General features: G+C 34.5%; 5 protein-coding genes across 6 annotated transcripts; 3 read left to right on the top strand and 2 right to left on the bottom strand.

Annotated features, from left to right (window-relative positions):
* Positions 1–48: 48 nt before the first annotated feature.
* On the bottom strand, positions 49–2,273 carry LOC9321040 (60S ribosomal protein L7-4). The gene is made up of 7 exons (XM_021033216.1): positions 2,160–2,273; positions 1,367–1,548; positions 1,182–1,279; positions 1,034–1,091; positions 869–948; positions 678–780; positions 49–464 (listed from the first exon to the last, which is right to left on the bottom strand). The coding sequence occupies exons 2-7, from the start codon at positions 1,544–1,546 to the stop codon at positions 249–251; spliced, it is 735 nt and encodes a 244-aa protein (XP_020888875.1). The 5' UTR covers positions 1,547–1,548; positions 2,160–2,273; the 3' UTR covers positions 49–248.
* A 906-nt stretch (positions 2,274–3,179) lies between these two features.
* Positions 3,180–6,081, top strand: LOC9321039 (serine/arginine-rich SC35-like splicing factor SCL30A). Its single transcript, XM_021032930.1, has 6 exons — positions 3,180–3,332; positions 3,778–3,942; positions 4,292–4,369; positions 5,097–5,264; positions 5,358–5,489; positions 5,591–6,081. Exons 2-6 carry the CDS (start codon positions 3,797–3,799, stop codon positions 5,853–5,855), a joined length of 789 nt encoding a protein of 262 aa, XP_020888589.1. The 5' UTR covers positions 3,180–3,332; positions 3,778–3,796; the 3' UTR covers positions 5,856–6,081.
* Positions 6,082–7,762: 1,681 nt separating this feature from the next.
* Positions 7,763–10,583, top strand: LOC9321038 (glucan endo-1,3-beta-glucosidase 4). 2 transcript variants are annotated; one of them, XM_021033027.1, is made up of 5 exons: positions 7,763–8,063; positions 8,567–8,654; positions 8,762–10,012; positions 10,129–10,156; positions 10,243–10,583. In XM_021033027.1, exons 2-5 carry the CDS (start codon positions 8,588–8,590, stop codon positions 10,400–10,402), a joined length of 1,506 nt encoding a protein of 501 aa, XP_020888686.1. In that variant the 5' UTR covers positions 7,763–8,063; positions 8,567–8,587; the 3' UTR covers positions 10,403–10,583. The 2 variants fall into 2 exon arrangements, with proteins under 2 accessions (XP_020888686.1, XP_020888685.1); XM_021033026.1 differs by having other exon boundaries at positions 7,764–8,063; positions 8,560–8,654.
* A 3,070-nt stretch (positions 10,584–13,653) lies between these two features.
* LOC9318897 (constitutive photomorphogenesis protein 10) lies at positions 13,654–15,276 on the top strand. Its single transcript, XM_002884925.2, has 4 exons — positions 13,654–13,970; positions 14,054–14,127; positions 14,394–14,541; positions 14,770–15,276. The coding sequence occupies exons 1-4, from the start codon at positions 13,742–13,744 to the stop codon at positions 14,865–14,867; spliced, it is 549 nt and encodes a 182-aa protein (XP_002884971.1). The 5' UTR covers positions 13,654–13,741; the 3' UTR covers positions 14,868–15,276.
* Positions 15,277–16,940: 1,664 nt separating this feature from the next.
* On the bottom strand, positions 16,941–18,600 carry LOC9321037 (transcription repressor MYB5). The gene is made up of 2 exons (XM_002882784.2): positions 18,098–18,600; positions 16,941–17,623 (listed from the first exon to the last, which is right to left on the bottom strand). The coding sequence occupies exons 1-2, from the start codon at positions 18,391–18,393 to the stop codon at positions 17,152–17,154; spliced, it is 768 nt and encodes a 255-aa protein (XP_002882830.1). The 5' UTR covers positions 18,394–18,600; the 3' UTR covers positions 16,941–17,151.
* Positions 18,601–18,887: the final 287 nt, after the last annotated feature.

Here is an 18,887-nt window from a genome sequence, read left to right as displayed (position 1 = left end):
GGCAAAGAACACGTTTCCTAAGAATTTCAGAGCAACTTACTCCAGAACTATAAATTAAGATTTTGATATAATCGGATCTAATATCTTGCAAATATATAAGAGAAAATTGATAACGAGACCTAAAATCTTAAACATGGAAAATACAAATTCAAGTCTTCGCCTCAATGGCAACACAAGCAAGCGAACAGAACTTTTCCACCTATAGCAAAACGTTTCCCAGGGAGTTTCAGAGCAAAAACGCTTACACTTCAGTTCATTCTCCTAACGAGCTCGTTGATGAAGTTCTCGCGGTTTCCAGCATCTCCTCCTTCCACGTAATGGTTCCTCTTCTTCTTCATCCCTCCCAATGGCGCCTTCAACTGGAATGGCCACAAAAAGTTGTTGGCTTCCTTGAAATGTGGCCCAACCGTCATGATCTCATGGATCAGATCTTCAACGCAGATGATACCATGCTTCCCTAGTCCCTGATTCAACAACACAGGGATTGTAAATATAGAGAAGGCATAGAGTTATGATAATAAACGACAATCCAAATCTTTTAGACCAAATTGGATCCAACATTGATGATAAAGCATCATTTTCTAGGACAGGATTTAAGGCAATAAAACTGACTTTCCGTCATATCCTAACATGAACTGAACCAGACATGATGAAGGAAATAGGCTAATGGTATTCACCTGGTCTACAATGGAATTGTCTGTCAAGGCAATCCTCTGGTGGTTGAGCTTTCCAAAACCTCGTTTGTAAATCAATTCCGTCACACTTTTTAAGTTCGGGTATCTGAAGAAAACAAGAGTCGTCCATGGGTAAGACTAACGGGATTAAATGAAAAAAAGAAAGTTTTGGATGGAAGGGAGAAGAGGGGTACCCATAGGTCACATAGGGTTCAACACGGCGAAGCATGTTAATGGTTGCCTTGTTGACCTTCAAGAACACACCATTGAAAATCTGCAATAAATGACCCAAGTGTCAGATACGATCCTTTTGTATCATTGGTTAAAATGTTACAAATTTTTCATCATAAGATTGCTACCTGTCTTAGACGCAAAAGCTGCAAAATCTTCTTTGTCTTTGGGTCAATGGCATTGATACTGGTGATGGAATAATAAAGATAGAAATGAGAAAAAAGTTATAGAAGTAACACACCATCCTTATACTTGGGAGATAGTAGTTCATATTACCCACGGATACGGATAATGAAAAGCAGTTTAGCTTCTGGGTCAACATAAAAGCCTCCTTTCAATTTTGCCTCACGCTTCAGCTGGATTAATTCCCTTTCCTGTAGAAAACAAGTAGCAGAAACTCTCCATGAATTTGCATTTCTCACATTAGAAAAAATTGCAAACTAAGTTTGGAGAAAAAATACTTTCTCCTGGTACTCCTTGGAGTATTGCTTTGCCCGGTTAAATATGAGTTTCCTCTTCTCAGCATTCTGCTTTTTGGCAGCCTCAAGCTCCTGTTTCTTGGCAAGTGCCCATTCTTCCTCCCTCTTTCTCTTCTTCAACACTGACTCAGGGACAACAGTCTTGGACTCTGCTTCAGTCATTTCTGTAAAATGACATAGCCAAAGAACAAAATTGGATTACACAATCGTCATTATAACCATTGCGTGTGGGGTTTAACCACACTTTTCCTGGAGAAGGAAACTGAAAAAAAAAAACAAAAAACTAAATGCTACTGCTAATAAGATCAAAGCACAAAATCGAGCTTATTAGATAATGCAAGTGAAAACATATATACAAATGTAACAAGTGAAATGGAATTGCGTTACACGAGTGAAACAAAACCTTTCCCAACAATGATACAAATACTAGCATAATCCTCATATCTGTTGTCATACATATCAGAAAAAAGGCTTAAAACAAGCAAAGGAAATGGTCCAGAAGCCATGGATCTAATTGCATTTTTTCACAGTGGATTATGAGTCAATTTTGATAAACCAATCCAATTGCTAGATCACAGGCGTTATTTAGAGAGCTTTATCAGGATTTCACATACGTCTGAACCAATAGCTAGATCTGTTTAGGCCAAATATAGCCGAAACAACACATAACTTTCCTAAAACCTAACAATGACCAATTCACAGCGCAATCGCAGCTGAAAACACGATTGATTTCTGCAACGACGTTGAGAGGGCGAAGAGGAAGAAGAAGACTGACCGGCGATCACGAACGTCGGCGGTAGGATGGAATGGGAAAAAAAAAAGGGAGCGACTGGAAAACTAATATCTTTTTTATAGTACTTGACAAATTTTCGGACCCAATGGGTAACAAACATTAGGGCTTCGTTATGTTTTTATGATTACGCTTTTACCCCATTAGAGTTTCCATTTCTCATGTTTGGACTCATATGATTCTCTTGTGCAAACAGACCCAGACCCATATTTTCTACTCTTCTCGTTTTGTTTAGATTCCAAAAAATATTCTTATCAATTCTCTTGTTTCTTAAATTCAAATTTGCATTCACATCTGTAAAAAAAATCAAAGATGAATGAATATCTTGATAAAAATAGTTAGAACAATTTCTTAGTTCATTTTCTTTTAATTGAGTATTTTAAATAGTTAAATGTATCACATGATTTTCAGAAAAATCACATATTTGAGTTCGAAAAAGTTAGTATGAACTCTAATAAGTTTTCTCCTTGCAAACAAAAAGTTTTTGTGTGGCTAAAAGTATTTTGAAATGTCTCTAAAAAACCAACTAGTAACAAAACGATTACAATAAGACTAATTTATAAAAATACATTGCGATTGTGAGTCTTCAAAGCACACGAGATAAAAATGCAAGAGAGTTAATAAAATAGGTAGTCTCGAATTTCGATGTGAAGATTACAAAACTGAAAAATTAGATATTTAACTATTAATTAGGAAGACATAATTTAAAAGATAAACAATCTAAATAAACCAATTGAAATAAGACATATATTCTTAGATCTTTTAAATTAATCCAACTAAAAACTAGATTCAAACTTCTAATACAATGAAGTCAATAAAACAAACTATCAGAATCTTTACATTGTAGGGGTCTACATGTAATATAAGTAAGTATGAGGGTAAAGCTAAACATTTGGAAAGATTTTAAGGCAAAAGTTGACAAAGAAAAGAAAGAAAGGATTTGGAGGCAAAACATAAGAAAGGAAATAGTAATAAAAAAAGAATTGCAGACAAAACCCTAATGACCCGCTCGTTCTAGACCATAAGATCCAAAAACCAAAAGCTAGGTTTCACTCTTTCTCTCTCACCACTGTCTCTCTTCTCCGATTCCGACCGCGCCGCTTCCCTTCTGCTTTTCTTCGCCGTCCGTCGTCCTTTTCAACACCGTCCTTAGCTGCGGTAAGTCTCTTGATGAATCTGTTCTCTTTTCTTCTTCGTCGTCTTATCTTAAGGTCGGAAACGTTATAGATCGGAGACTTTCGTTTCTGATACCATAAAAGTTCAAATTTTTATCGATTTTCCGGGTTCTTTATATTGAATTGATCTCAAATTTGTCATCGTGGTAAAAATTTCGTTGTAAGGATCAATCTTTCTTGTTACTTGAGATGTTCCCCGATGGCTTAGTTCTTGGTTTGAAACTCATTATGAGCTATATGTTAATCCACATTGAGTAATTGTTATATGGCTTGGAATTGTGGAATTCAGATTTGGTTTTATACTTTTTGAAGTTTTTTTCTTGATGATTGTATGTAAGCTGCTGTGATTGTTGTTCTATTTCTTAAGCATCCAATCATATCTAGCACATTCATTAACTCAATTTCTGTTGGTTGCTTGATTGATATAGAGACTGAAGTCTAGACACAATGAGGGGAAGGAGCTACACGCCATCACCACCAAGGGGTTATGGAAGGAGGGGCCGGAGCCCTAGCCCCCGGGGTCGATATGGTGGGAGTCGTGACAGGGATCTCCCAACCAGTCTTTTGGTTCGCAACCTACGTCATGATTGCAGGTATATTCGTTCAACTACTTCATGTGTATACTGCTCTTTCCTCTCTTATACTGAGATTATTTGAACCATATCTTTTCAATGATTTTGTGGCCTTGTAAGTTTCGTGATTCCATTACTTGTTTAGACTTGTCTGAAAGGTTTTCATAAAGCTGATGTATGCCTCACCATCATAGATTGATATATATGTTTGGTTTGGTGGATGTTTTTTTTTTGTGCCAAAAATATATTTTGAAGCATGTAAAACGTACATTTCTAGATAGCGCATGTATGAACTTCTGTTTCCATATTACAAGAATGTCACAATTCTTTGCAATAGGTTGACTCTGTTTTCCCTTGATCTTTTCTCCAGGCAAGAAGACCTCAGGAGGCCATTTGAGCAGTTTGGTCCTGTCAAGGACATCTACCTTCCAAGGGATTACTATACTGGGTGAGCATGCTCTGTAGATAAGACATTGAATGTTTGAACATCCGGGGCATATTTTTACTTCACTTCAATTAGATTGGGTGTCTTTATTATAGTTTTCTCTTGCTTCGTAAACCACTTTTTGTGAGTTCTACGTGTCATCATCTGCAGCTCATGAATTGGTTGAATTTATAAGAATTTTCTAAAATGTCTATGTCAAACATGTCCGGTTGTATATCCAATTTTCTGAAAATCACATTTGGAGCCTTGAAACGTTTTTTTATCTACACTTGAATTTTCAGCGTGAGTAAGTATAGTACACCTAAAACTTCGTCCTCTTCGAGTCACTTTAGGGAAAGAATACAGTGATATGTTCCATGTTCAGTCACACTTTGAGTGTGTTTATTAAAGTTGTTGAGGTTTAACAGTGAATCTAGAGAATTGAAGAGATCAATGAAGTAATTAGAGTTCTTTGGAAGATGTTCTAAATGGTAGTGAAGGTTGGAAGGAAGTTGGGTTTGAATTCAATTTGAAGATGTATCAAGTCTTGGAGAAGTCATCTTTATACTGAAACTTGCAAGGTTTGCAGGCAAGTGCTTGCTTTTTCATGTTTATAATGATGGCTTCTATTGCAGGAGAGTTGTAATTCCAACTTTACAATCGGCTTCTCGTCAAAGCTGTACATATTTCTTGCTTATTGTGTTTTTGGTTCCTAGCCTGAGATTTTGTTTGTTTGTTGGATTTGTTGCAGAGATCCAAGGGGGTTTGGATTCATTCAGTATGTGGATCCTGCTGATGCTGCTGAGGCTAAACATCACATGGATGGTTCTCATCTACTTGGTCGTGAGTTGACCGTCGTATTTGCAGAAGAAAACCGGAAGAAGCCAACTGAAATGAGAACAAGGGATCGAGGTGGAAGGTGAATTGAGATTCTTCCTGGAACAGGATCAATTTTTCTATACAACCCCAAGGGATGACTTGATCTCAACTTGTATGCTTTTCATGTTTGTAGGAGCAACAGATTCAACGACAGAAGACGTTCTCCTCCTCGGTACTCTCGTTCTCCTCCCCCTCGCCGTGGTCGTAGATCACGATCACGTAGCCGCGGCTACGATTCCCCTTCCGCTAAAAGACATCAATCTAGGTAACTAGCTCCTGCATGCCAGTGAAATTCATACTGTCAGATATCCTTACAGCTTTCTAATGGATTAAACCACTCTCTGCTCTCCAACTGTCTTATTGCAGGTCTGTCTCACCTCAGGATAGACGATACGAGAAGGAGAGGTCATACTCTCGCTCACCACCCCATAATGGCTCAAGGATTCGCAGTGGAAGTCCTGGGAGAGTGAAGAGCCACAGCAGAAGCCCAAGAAGAAGCGTGAGCCCAAGAAGAAACAGGAGCTACACGCCTGAACAAGCCAGGAGCCAAAGCCCTGTCCCTAGGCAGAGCAGGAGCCCGACCCCAGTCCCTCGTGGAGCACAAAATGGAGACCGTTCTCCAAGCCAGTGATTACTCACCATGTATCTTTCTACTCTTCAGTTTTTCAGTCTTGTTTTAAGTTCTGCTTTATCAGATATTTTGTTTGCCTCTAGATTGATATTTCCTACTTAAAATCTTTGTTTAGACAAGCTTTGCTTTAAAGACAGATCTTTGTAGTGCTATTGGTATTTTGCTTTATGTTGGATCCATGGATGATCTTGAGACAGGATTTTGAAGTAGCATGTGTTATTTGTCATCTTATCTTTTAGATCTCATCTAACACTGTTATGTTGAAAAAAAAAAGATGGTCCTATTAGGAAATGAGGGAGCTTTTTGACGTAAGGCTCCTTTGGTTTTGAATCGGCCTTTTGGCACTTTCCAGCTATTTTCTTCGGTTTTCTTTATCCTCTCCATAAAGCATCAAAGGGAAAAAAAAAAAAAAAAAACTTTGTTTCTTTCTTCAAACAAAATGCCAAGATTAACGGTTTCTTACCTTTTTTCTCGTAAAGTATTATTTTTGCTTAACATTGGAAAGGTTTATTCTTCCACAATCCAAAGTCCAAACCCTGGGACAAGTCGAGTTATTAATTACAAGTGGTCATATGGTTTATGAGTGTTATTAACGATTCTCTTTTTCTAGCCAGATAATTTTGGCTTCGGTTTGACTTGTCCGAGTTTCTTGATCCGACAAAAGTCTTGGTCGTCGCATGTTTCTGATTTTTTTTTTTGAATTTTCATTTTTCCCGTAGAGCATAGCTTGGATCTAAATGCACGGCGATAATGTCGATAATCATCAATTCTTTCTTCTTTTTTTGGAGAAATTTGGAAACAATTGTTTGATTATTTTAGTGAAGAAACAATATATACGAACAAATTATCATTTTCAGAATAATGTGCCAATAATATGAATCATTTTTGAACTGGTGATGAAAGAAACTGCCGAATCAAGAACAATTTGAGCATGCAAGAAACATTTCGAAGTTCCTCAACAAGAAAACATTTGGAAGTCATGCACACGAAATTAGCAAACTCACGAATCTTTCTTTCGATTCAAGATCATATTTAAATAAAATGGTAAAAAACGAAAGAAAATGAGAAGAGCGTGGAAAATCGAGCCTCTTATTACAATCTTGTTTTCTTTAATTTAATATTTTTATTAAGAAGGTGGAATATTGCCGTATTGTAGTTGTTAAGAAGAAAGATGTACTACTCTTCTTTCCATTTTGTATGATGGTTTAGAGGTATTTTTTTTTTTTGCTATGTTAATATCATATAAAATGAAATGTGAAGATATTACAACAATACCTAAGGTAAAATAATCTTGGCAAAAAAGATAAAAACAAGATTACAATAGATTTTGGGTTAGAAAGTGGTTATCGAATCCAAATGCGCATTAGATTACTCCAACGCTTCCTATGTCTACGAGCAGAGATGATGTTGCTGACCTCCCTATCTATGATATTTTTAGAATTGTTTTATTTATTTTTCTTAAAAAACTATGCAAAATTTAGTTGTATTTGATACTTTGTAGAATGCAATGTCTTTTACTAGTGGTCAAAATATATTTAGTTAAATGGTGTTTTCATTTTCATGTTTTAATTAAAACATCTTTATTTTGGGTTTGGAATGGGGGTAATGATAATTTGAGCTAATTAATACTCCCTCTGTTCCTGAAAGAATGATGTTTTGGGTTTTCACACAATTTAAGAAAACGTAAAATTTATATTTTTTATTATTTTAGTAATGTTAATTCTACTTCTCTCTTCCTTCTATTGGTCTCAAATGAAAGTAATAATAAAGTTTCTACAAAACATCAATCTTTGTAGAACAAGATAAAAAACCAAAACATCAAAAGGAATGGAGGGAGTAGTAATTAATTTATCTTTGAACTTTGAAGCCTCACCTTCCAATACACACACACCTTTCTGGTTTCCCACGCATTATAAACGACAGATGAAACCAAGTTTATTTAGCTCATCAATCTCTTAATTTCTTCTTTTCTTTTTATTTATTTTTCCATTTCCTTTCAATTTCGTAAATAATTTTCGCCGAAAGAAAAGAAAAAAAGTCTTTACTTTTTGTGACCTCTTTGTGGGTTCACTACACACACTAGTAACATCTCTGAACCTGTGTTCTGTCTCAGCAGCAAAACCTCGAGGCTTCTTTTTCCTCCTTGAATTTCTTCTCCGTGATCTGAAATCTCGCCGACTGAATCTGGAACGGGAAAGCTCGAATTAGGTACTTCACTCATCATTTCTTGATTTTGCATCTAGGTGTTTCATTTTCTCGCATTGTTTGTCTTAGCTTGAGTCTGAACTAGCTTTTGATTGTATCTTCCACATTCTTCTTTTCTCTGCAAATCCTGTTTTCAGAGCACATGTCTGAAAGAACGAAACGACAAAAGAGTTTAGATTAAAAAATTGTGTCTTTTCGAATGCTCGATGGGTTTGTTTACTGTTTATCCCAGTTCTATTCTCAGAGCGTTGCTTAGCTTACTTCTGTCGGAAATCTTTTCTTATATATCCATGAGTTGCTTACTTGAATTTACCAACAACAACAACAAAAAAAAGTTGCTTACTTGATTTTAGGGTTCTTGCCATATTTGACCAATTATCCTGAAAAGGAAAAAAAAAACAGTGCCTTGTGAATTTAGAGTGAGAAATCTACAATCCATGTCATGTTAGGTTCTAAATTTCTGTTACAATCATTAGCATATGACTCAATTTTTGTGTAGGTTTTAGGTTTTCAAGCTCTCTGTTCCAATGCTGCTTCCGAGATGGTTTGCAGAAGCGTTCTTGCTCCTACTTTCATTTCTTGCGTTTTCAAACGGTAAATTTCACATTTTATATCTATCTCTAAGTTTACTCTTTTTTTTTTTTAATATCATTTGGTTAAGTTCAGAGACTCTGAATCTGTAAATGTGATTCTTTACACAGCTGCATATATCGGTGTGAACATTGGAACTGATCTCACCAACATGCCATCACCTTCAGACATCGTAACGCTTCTCAAATCGCAACAAATCACACACGTTCGTCTATATGATGCTAATAGCCACATGCTCAAAGCATTTGCCAACACTAGCATCGAAGTTATGGTTGGTGTAACCAATAACGAAATCCTCAGAATCGGACGGTTTCCTTCAGCTGCAGCCGCTTGGGTTAACAAGAACGTTGCTGCTTATATTCCTTCAACTAATATAACCGCCATTGCTGTTGGTAGTGAAGTTCTCACCACGATTCCTCACGTGGCGCCGATTCTCGCCTCGGCTCTTAACAACATTCACAAGGCTCTTGTGGCTTCTAATCTCAACTTTAAGGTCAAAGTTTCCAGCCCTATGTCTATGGATATAATGCCTAAACCGTTTCCTCCATCTACATCGACCTTTAGCCCATCGTGGAATACCACGGTTTACCAGCTCCTCCAGTTTCTGAAGAACACCGGTTCTTTTTTTATGTTAAACGCGTATCCTTACTACGGTTACACAACCGCTAATGGGATTTTCCCGCTAGATTACGCGTTGTTCAAGCAGCTTTCTCCGGTGAAGCAGATTGTTGATCCCAACACGCTTTTACATTATAACAGCATGTTTGATGCTATGGTTGATGCTGCTTACTACTCCATGGAAGCTTTGAATTTCTCCAAGATTCCTGTTGTCGTCACGGAAACAGGCTGGCCTTCGTCTGGTGGAGGCGATGAAGCGGCTGCAACAGTCGCTAACGCAGAGACATTCAACACCAACTTGATCAAGAGAGTGTTGAACAACTCAGGTCCTCCTAGCCAACCAGACATACCGATAAACACTTACATCTACGAGCTGTACAATGAAGACAAACGATCCGGACCAGTCTCTGAAAGAAACTGGGGAATTTTGTTTCCAAATGGGACCTCGGTTTATCCTCTGAGCTTGAGTGGTGGCTCTAACTCTGCAGCTCTAAACGATTCATCGATGTTCTGCGTGGCTAAAGCAGATGCTGACGATGATAAGTTGATTGACGGTTTGAATTGGGCGTGTGGTCAAGGCCGAGCTAACTGCGCTGCGATTCAACCTGGCCAACCTTGCTATCTCCCGAACGATGTAAAGAGCCATGCTTCTTTTGCTTTCAATGACTATTACCAGAAGATGAAAAGTGCAGGTGGAACTTGTGACTTTGATGGTACGGCCATCACTACGACTAGAGATCCTAGTAAGTTTTTTTTTTTTTTTTCTCATATTCTCTAATCAATCTATTTCAATAACTTTATGTTTTCACGTTGTTTCCATAGCGTAAATCTCAAATCCAATGGCTTATGTGTTTTGCAGGCTATAGAACATGTGCATATACGGGAAGGTAACAATCCGAAATTTATGTCTTGTAAATCTTTTGAAAATGAAGTCTGTTCTTAACTCTTTGAAATCTTTTTCCATGTATCTCAGCTTAAACGCAAACTCAACGGGAGGGAACTTTCCTCCGAATGCGTTAGGACCCGTAAGTCCATTGGGAGGAAATGCAAACGCACTTATCATCTCTAGCTACCATATTCCCTTATTGGCACCGTTGGCTCTCACGCTGTTACAACTGTTACTTCAGCACTGACCGCCTTTTGTTTGCCAAAACGCGGTTTTGTACCAGTTTTTATTGTTTTACTTTGGTTTTAGTGTAAGTGTAACTAGAGACTAGAGAGAGAGCTCACAAGTTCCCATTCTTTTTTTTGTCTCCATATTTGAACTAAAATTTTCGAGTTAAGAGTGATTTAAGTTTCATATTCAAATTTGTATTCGTTGAGAGTCACGGAGAGATTGCGTTATTTCTAAGAACTATGGAAAATTGACAAATCATTATATCGAAATTATTAAGGAATCACGTGGTAATAAGATCCCATACCGAAGAATAAGCGATAATTACAGAATTATTTGGTTATCAATATTATGGGAAAATTAAAAATAAAGAACAAATAATTAAAATATTGTCCATCTATGCATTCTATATTTATGATTGGTCATATATACTTTAATATTGGTCATATATGATTTCATATAACTAAAATCCCAATATGCTTCTAGTCTTTTAAAATTTTACTAAACTATTAAAAAATTCAAAATTAAATTAATTTTTTTCTAAAAACAATTTGGAAAAAATATAGGACAAAATCAACATTTATTTACATTCTATTATTTGTTTTGCCGTAGATAATTTCATATCTTCTTCTTCTTTGATTCTCTTGTTCATCAAAGTTAAGCTTTCGTAATTGTTCTCCTCTCTAATAACGCCATATTAAATAACTTTTTTTTTCTTCTTCTTCTTCAATCTCTCTCTCTATCTCACTCCCTTGATTTCAATTTCTTTATGGAGCGCAACTATAATTTTCCGCGTTTTGAAACAAGAAATTAAGCGTAATCTATAGGAAAAAATGTTAAGTATAAAGAAAAATTCTAATTTGTGTTATAATTTATTCACTTAGGTATAAAGAATTTTAAAGTATTTAAAATTCAACTAATTTTCTGGGTTTTGAGACAAGAAATTAAGCGTAATCTATAGGAAAAAGTGTGAAGTATAAAGAAAAATTCTTATTTGTGTTATAATTTATTCACTTAGGTATAAAGAATTTTAAAGTATTCAGAATTCAACTTCTATACTTTGCAGATGTGATCAAATTCACTATATTCAATTTCCATATTTTAAGATTTTTTTTAAAATCTAAATTAGATAGAATGTACTTTCTAATTTTTTTAGAATAAAAAAAAATCTTAAGAATATGTTTTCTAATATTCTTAGAACATGACTAAATGTTAGAAAACATATTCTAATTTTTGTAGAATAAAGAACAAAGTCTCGTCGGATTATCGTACCTCTATTTTATTGCTTTTAACTTTGTTGTATCAAACATTGAGAATGTCTATTCTCCTAAGCCTTGTATTACGTTCGAGTGATTGAATGAAAACAAAGCTTTTCGAAAAAAAAAAAAAAAAAAAAGAAGATCAAAGTATAGAATATGTATTCTAAAAGTCGTAGAAACTAGTATTCTAAATACCGTAGAACAGAAATGACTTCTAAATTTTGTAGAACATGTAGAGTGTGTATAATACATAATCTAAATTTTGTAGAACATGTAGAGTGTATAGAATATACATTCTAATTTCAGAAGACATATTCTAAACTTTATAGATCAAATTTTATCCATCTAAAACGAAAACAAAACAATATATTTTTGACATTTTATATATCTTCATGTCTTCTTTATCATTTTAATACATATTTTTCTTAATTATTTTTGAAACAATTGGTTCAATCTTATGCAAGGGATAGTTTAGAAATAGTTGATATTTGTTCATAGAATTTGGACAAATACTTAAATATTTATGGGAAAATTGGATATAAAGGATAAATAATTAAGCTATTGTCCATCAATGCATTCTATGACTAAATACCATATATTCCTAATTTACCCTTTGTAGTTGGTTTAACTAGTTTTTCAAATAAAATTTAGAACAATTTGTAGGCAAATGAAAAAGAAGTCATGAAGATTCTTATAATGTCGAAAATATATCGTTTTTGTTACAGTTTTGGATAAATAAAATATGATCTACGAAGTTTAGAATACACATTCTGAATTTAGAATGTGTATTCTACACATTGCTTATGTTCTATTAAATTTAGATAATGTATTCTATGCACTTTACATGTTCTACGAAATTTAGAACATATTTCTGTTCTACGGTATTTAGATAGCTAATTTCTACGAAATTTAGAATACATATTCTATACTTTGCTCTTTTTTCTAGAAAAACTAGAACATCATTTCTAAAATTTACCCATGTTCTAAAATTGTTAGAAAACACATTCTTATATATTTTTTTTATTCTACAAAAAATAGAAAACAAATTCTATATAATTTAGAATTTCTTTTTTTTAAAAAGGAAACTAAATCTTTAAATAAAGAAATTGAATATTTTAATATTAAATATGATAAAATTGAATATTAAGGTTAAGATTATGTCTACAAATTTTAGAACATGTATTCTAATTAGTTTAGAAATCTTACGTCTACAAATTTTAAAAAATGTATTATGTCTACAAATTTTACGTCTACAATAATCCAACACATGCAAAGAAATCTAGAATTTTACATATATATACAAGCTCCAAAGAATTGAAAAAATCCAAAAAACTACCAAAAGATAAAATCGAAGAATTTGACGTCAAAAGAATCGAAGAAGATGTTACCATAAAAAAAAATCAAACAAAAAAAAAGATTTGGAATTATCTAGGCAAAAAATTTGGAAATTAAATAAATATTGTTTTTGCCCTATATTTTTCCAACTGCTTTTAGAAAGAAATCTAATTAATTTTGGAATTTTTTTTATAGTTTAGCAAGATTTAAAGAAACTAGAGACAAAATGGGATTTTAATTATATTAAAGCATATATGACCAATATTAAAACATACTCCCTCCGTATTTTAATAAGTGTCGTTTTAGGATTTTCTTTTTTTAAAAATTAGATGTCGTTTTCAAATTTCTATGCAAAATTTTTTACTTTTTAATGTTTTATGATATCATAAAACATTAAAAAGTAATAAATTTTGTATAGAAATTTGAAAACGACATCCAATTCAAAAAAATAAAAATTCTAAAACGACACTTATTAAAATACAGAGAGAGTATATGATCAATTATAAATATACAATGCATAAATGGACAATAATTTAATTATTTATCCTTTATATCTAATTTTCCCTAAACTCAAAATGATTACAAAATTATTGACGTGTTTAGAGGAAACTTACAAAATTAATGTCCACGTCAGCAATTACTTTTATTTGTTTGATTGATCGGACTAAAACGCGGCGTTTCGAAATCTTTTTCCGATGGAAGTTTGAGCGAAACGCTGAAGTGGATTGGATAAGCAGAGAATCGGAAGAGGACAACGACGGGAGATGATGACACCTGGCGGAAGCGGAAGATTAAGGCCGTTACCGACGCCGATGTACGCCGGATATTCTGGAACGGCGTCGTCTTGGGTAGCGAAGACTTCAGTTTCTGCTTCTGGGAAGAGGATACAAAGAGAGATGGCGGAGCTTAACGTTGATCCGCCTCCTGATTGCTCCGCTGGTCCAAAAGGAGATAATCTCTACCATTGGATCGCCACCATCATTGGTCCTTCGGGTTTATTTCCGATTCCTAGATGATCCGATTGAAATTTGTTAGATTTCAAGTCTTTGAATTTGGTGTTAATGAAACTTTTGCAGGAACTCCGTATGAAGGAGGAATCTTTTTTCTGGATATAATATTCCCGTCTGATTATCCATTCAAGCCACCTAAGGTATATATGATCCTGGATTCTCTAAGTTTGATTACAAATGATGATGTCTTTAGGAAGAGATCATCTAGTGTCGCAATGTCTAGCATATTATATAGTTTTCTTGCTTACATCAAAGTCTTAGGATACATATTTTGTAGCAAATTCTTCAACTTTTGGGTTTTTGGAAAGTCAAGCTATCGATTCTAATTTTGAGCTTACACTTTTTTTTTACATCATTTGTTTTTTCAATAGTCTTTTTGGTTAAGTGGGTGAGGATTGATTTGCAGTTGGTGTTCAAGACTCGGATTTACCATTGCAATGTCGATACTGCGGGGAATTTAAGTGTGGACATTCTAAGAGATAGTTGGAGTCCAGCCCTTACAATCACAAAAGTCTTACAAGCCATCAGATCTATCTTCTTAAAACCTGAACCCTGTAAGTTTCTACTCTACTTTCAGGCTTTAGATCAAACAATTTGAGGTCCTTTGATGAATTGACCAGCTCATGTCAGATCTATCTAAGAAAGTGTTCTTAAATTTACTCTGTTCGTGATGAGTTATGGCCAACGAACATAATATATGTCCACATCCAACTACCGTAGTAACTTTTTATCTTTCTCTCAACATATGATCTTATTCTTTTTGCTTCTTCTTCATCTACCAGATAGTCCAGCTTTACCAGTGATTGCACGGCTCTACTTGACAGATAGAGACAAGCATGACGAGGTAGCCAAAGAATGGACACTGCGATTTGCCAAGTGAGATTTCCGATACGAGGAAAGACAACTGATGTATTATAAATACACCTAGTTCTTTGGTTAGTTAATGGTCATCAATGTACATCCATCAAAGTGGAACCACAATGTTAGATGGCCAAGAAAGAAAGTTGTTTGCTCAGATAATAGGAAACAGTGTGAGGTAGGACCAATCCTCAACAACTCCCAATTTATTGAAGGTTACACAATTTAGTGTCAAATCTTTTCATCAAGGACCCGAGAACCAAAGACCACATATGGTCTGAATGTACGTAATTGAGGGATTGTTTCTCTTATAAGAGAACTAAGAGCTTTTTTTTGTTTGGAAACAAGAACAGTAGGCAATAACTTGTAGAGAGAAAGAGAAAGGCGTTGTACAGGTGGGATAATTAAACCGAAGATTATTAGTTGGTACCTAACATGTTCAATAATCTTTATTGATTGATTATCTCCAAAAAGTAAGATCAAACTTTCTATTGAAGACACAAGTGAGACTTGAGAGACCAAATCTACCGGTCAATTCTTTCGTTCTTTGAACCTAACTCTGTTTAACATAATTATCACGAATGGTCAGCACATATCTGTCTATGCATGCATGGTATATATATATAGAATGTGAACAATATAATGAACAACAATGTTAAAAAAGAATAGCATATTTCGAGTCTCTGCGACTAATATCTTCATATCGGTACGTTACAATATTTATCCGTTTAAATTGTACGTGTATTAGATTTGTATATGTAATTTTATGTACTCAATTTGTTTATATATCTTTCTTTTGTTGATGTTCCATTTCGTTGGCATCATATTACTCTTGAGGTTTTTAGTCACAACTTGTTTATAAAGTTTACTTACTTTGGTACGACAACTCGACAAGAGATCTTGGGAGAGATATCCAGTATATCGACTATCGTATCCAATCTTTAAATGACTATATATCTAAAACTAAAAATTTCTTAATCAGAGTCTTATTTTTACGAAATTGTTTTAGACAATAAATCATTTTCGTCTAAATTTGGTTGCGCCAGAGATTATCGGTTAGTTATTTAATTTTGCTGCTGTGATGTGAACCGAACCGAAGGGTCAAAGAGAAGGTTAGGTCGGAGCAGCATAGTCGCATGTGAAGTTCGTTTTAAGTAAAAACTTATGTAAACGTCAATTATTCTAGGGGGTGTATATATTTTAATTTTTAAGCTTGGTCTATAATTCAATTTTCCTAGGCTTTTAATAGGGGCATGCAGTTATCTGGCGATTTTGTATGGCGTAAATGTGGAGACGTGTGAATGTGTGATGAAGAGTCAATGTGAAAATGGCCTGGTGTTCTTTTTAGTTTTAAGTGACGAATTTTAACGGACCATCCTCAACGAGATTGTGATGAAGTAAGCATATATAAATAAGTCTGTGTTAAACAATAAATCTGCATGCATAGGTAGAAACTATATCTTCGACCAACATTGGTCTTAATATAAGATACGTAAATGTGAAATACGTAATAAACTTTGAGTTTCAACTTATTAAAGAACCCAAATTCATAATCGATTAAAAAACCCTATGAGTTTCAACTTATACAACTTATATTCATATATTAATATATACATGAATTCTAGTGTCTGAAATATTTGAAACATGAACATTTTTGAGTTTTTATATATTAAAATTTAGTATTACATGACAACCTCAACTTGTGTGGTGACACAAACACATAATAAACCGCTAGGCAACATGTAATGATCATACATTCATACTTTAGTATGTAAACTGTCTGGAATGTGTTTAATAGCTTATAAAGTTGTGTGTGTGTGTGTGTGTGTGTGTGTGTGTTTTTGTGTGTGTGTGTGTTTTGTTAAAAGGATATGAAGTTTAGGTATTAGCTAGCTAGGCTTATTATTTTCAAATTTTTGTACACTAAACAAACTGCTTGAAGAAATTAAACTTATAAACATATCTAGTGCCATAATTGAAGATTGTAAACATGCATATTAGTTATTTTTCACTTAATATACATAGACTAAATAATTAAGAATGTTGTAAAAACGTTTTCCCTCTTTTGTTAATTGTAAAAACTTAATTAGACAGCTTTTATATCTAACTTTTTTATTCGCACCATTGATATATCCACATATATAGAGGGAGAGAGGTTTGTGTACTCAGTTACACTCACAGATATGGTTTTATAATCACACAAATCACCACAAAACAACTTAGTACACATATATACCAACCTTCTAGATCGCATGTGACCCCTTCTTGAAGCATGGTAAATATAGAAGACATCAAGATTCGATCAACTATATATCTTCTTGTCTCTGCAGGTCATGTCCTAAGCTAGATGACGACGCTCCAACAATCTCATGCTTACAATCATCCATCTGCAACGGTTGAGATATTGGCATAATGTTACCAAAAGGATCAGCATCATCGTTGATAAGCGAATTAAGAAACGATGAGAACTTGTCGTCGTAGCAGAAACCAAAGTCTTCGTAGCCGCTTTCACCACCAAAGACATTAATACTGTTCTTGCTATCTCCATCCCCGCTATTAACGGTGGTATCATCAGTATGAGAACTAGAAATAGGCTCTATGGGGTTTTGTCCACCGGAAACTTCTTCTTCTTGTTTGAGGACGTTGTTTGCATCAAGAGGCTTGTGGGTTTGAGGATCAATTCCTTGCCTTAGAAGTTTCTTACGAAGATGAGTGTTCCAATAGTTCTTAATTTCGTTATCAGTCCTTCCCGGTATCCTTCCAGCGATCAGTGACCACCTGCATTACACATTAGAATTCCCATGAACTTATATGTGACTTGAAAAAACCAACGTTTAATTACTTCGGTTACAAAACAAGCTTGCATTTGATTTTAGTAAATCATAAACAATTTGAAAAAGAATGACTCGATCCCTAGCTAGAACTATTAATTAATTAGCTATATATAGAACTAGAAAATAATATGAAATTTCTTCAATTTAATTAAAATTATAATCCAAAGAAACTAGCATTTTTTTCTGAATAAATATCCAATCAAGAATCAATATATAATTGTGTAATATGAAAAAAATGGGATCAAGAATCAGAACCTTCACGTTGATGTGGAAGAAATAAAACCCTAACTTAACCCTAGTTATGCGTAGAGACACACACACACACTCACATTCGTATCACGTATGTACATAACTATTTGATCTTGTATCGTTGAATAATAAATGAGAAAAATAGCAATATGCCAATATCTATATATACCGGTTGCCTAGAAGGCGATGAAGGCGGAGGATGAGATCTTCCTCGTCCGACGTAATTCCGCCGCGTTTAACCGACGGTCGGAGATAGTTCATCCACCGAAGACGGCAGCTCTTTCCACATCGGAGTAAACCAGCTCTCTTAGGAAGCGATCGCCACCGTCCTTCACCTTCTTTCTTTATGAAGCTCACAAGAATCTCGTCCTCCTCCACCGTCCATGGTCCTCTCTTCATCCCCATCTTCGTGCAACACGGCGTTGTTTTCTTCGAAACAGGTTTCTTCACACCACATGACATCATCTCCGCCGTCTTCAACAAAGCTCTCTCTCTCTTTCTTCCACTAGGGTTTCGTGATCTCTATGAGTTTTTCGATTGGTTGGTTTTTTTCTCAAAGTTTCTCTCCATTAGTGCTGATGTTACCAATGAACCTACCGACCTTTTTGCTCACGCGCTAGCTTCGGCGTTTGGTAATAAATGGCTTATAATCTTCATTTTAGTTTTTTTTTTCGTTTTATTTTAAAGATTTTGCAGTAACAAACTAACAATCAATCATATTGAAATCCAAATGATTAAATGGTCAATAGCTTAGACCAACCTTGTTACAATGCATAGGTTAGTTGCTTCTAGTTATTTATATCAAAGATTAAATACTATGAAATAATAATTTGATTGGCTATAAACATCCGATTATTGCAGCTCCTAGAATTGAGAAAATTATAACAAATTGGTTGATAATACATTAATGAATACTAACCAACTTGATTTTCAATAATTAATTAAAAGTGAAAAAACAT

This window comes from Arabidopsis lyrata, assembly GCF_000004255.2.
Source record: "Arabidopsis lyrata subsp. lyrata unplaced genomic scaffold ARALYscaffold_3, whole genome shotgun sequence".
In the NCBI taxonomy this organism is placed as follows: domain Eukaryota; kingdom Viridiplantae; phylum Streptophyta; class Magnoliopsida; order Brassicales; family Brassicaceae; genus Arabidopsis; species Arabidopsis lyrata.
Note: the sequence above shows the minus strand (reverse complement) of the source record. Positions and strands in the feature narration are given on the sequence as shown.

Bases quoted from the DNA above. Each gene is read 5' to 3' on its own strand.
- LOC9321040 (XM_021033216.1), bottom strand. From the start codon at position 1,546: ATGACTGAAGCAGAGTCCAAGACTGTTGTCCCTGAGTCAGTGTTGAAG. The intron at 781-868 runs GTACCCCTCTTC...TGTTTTCTTCAG, and splicing joins GAACCCTATGTGACCTATGG to ATACCCGAACTTAAAAAGTG. The intron at 465-677 runs GTGAATACCATT...TTGTTGAATCAG, and splicing joins ACAATTCCATTGTAGACCAG to GGACTAGGGAAGCATGGTAT.
- LOC9321039 (XM_021032930.1), top strand. From the start codon at position 3,797: ATGAGGGGAAGGAGCTACACGCCATCACCACCAAGGGGTTATGGAAGG. The intron at 3,943-4,291 runs GTATATTCGTTC...TCTTTTCTCCAG, and splicing joins AACCTACGTCATGATTGCAG to GCAAGAAGACCTCAGGAGGC. The intron at 5,490-5,590 runs GTAACTAGCTCC...GTCTTATTGCAG, and splicing joins GCTAAAAGACATCAATCTAG to GTCTGTCTCACCTCAGGATA.
- LOC9321038 (XM_021033027.1), top strand. From the start codon at position 8,588: ATGCTGCTTCCGAGATGGTTTGCAGAAGCGTTCTTGCTCCTACTTTCA. The intron at 8,655-8,761 runs GTAAATTTCACA...TTCTTTACACAG, and splicing joins ATTTCTTGCGTTTTCAAACG to CTGCATATATCGGTGTGAAC. The intron at 10,013-10,128 runs GTAAGTTTTTTT...TGTGTTTTGCAG, and splicing joins CACTACGACTAGAGATCCTA to GCTATAGAACATGTGCATAT.
- LOC9318897 (XM_002884925.2), top strand. From the start codon at position 13,742: ATGATGACACCTGGCGGAAGCGGAAGATTAAGGCCGTTACCGACGCCG. The intron at 13,971-14,053 runs GTTTATTTCCGA...AAACTTTTGCAG, and splicing joins CACCATCATTGGTCCTTCGG to GAACTCCGTATGAAGGAGGA. The intron at 14,542-14,769 runs GTAAGTTTCTAC...TTCATCTACCAG, and splicing joins CTTCTTAAAACCTGAACCCT to ATAGTCCAGCTTTACCAGTG.
- LOC9321037 (XM_002882784.2), bottom strand. From the start codon at position 18,393: ATGATGTCATGTGGTGTGAAGAAACCTGTTTCGAAGAAAACAACGCCG. The intron at 17,624-18,097 runs GTATATATAGAT...TGTGTAATGCAG, and splicing joins CATCGCCTTCTAGGCAACCG to GTGGTCACTGATCGCTGGAA.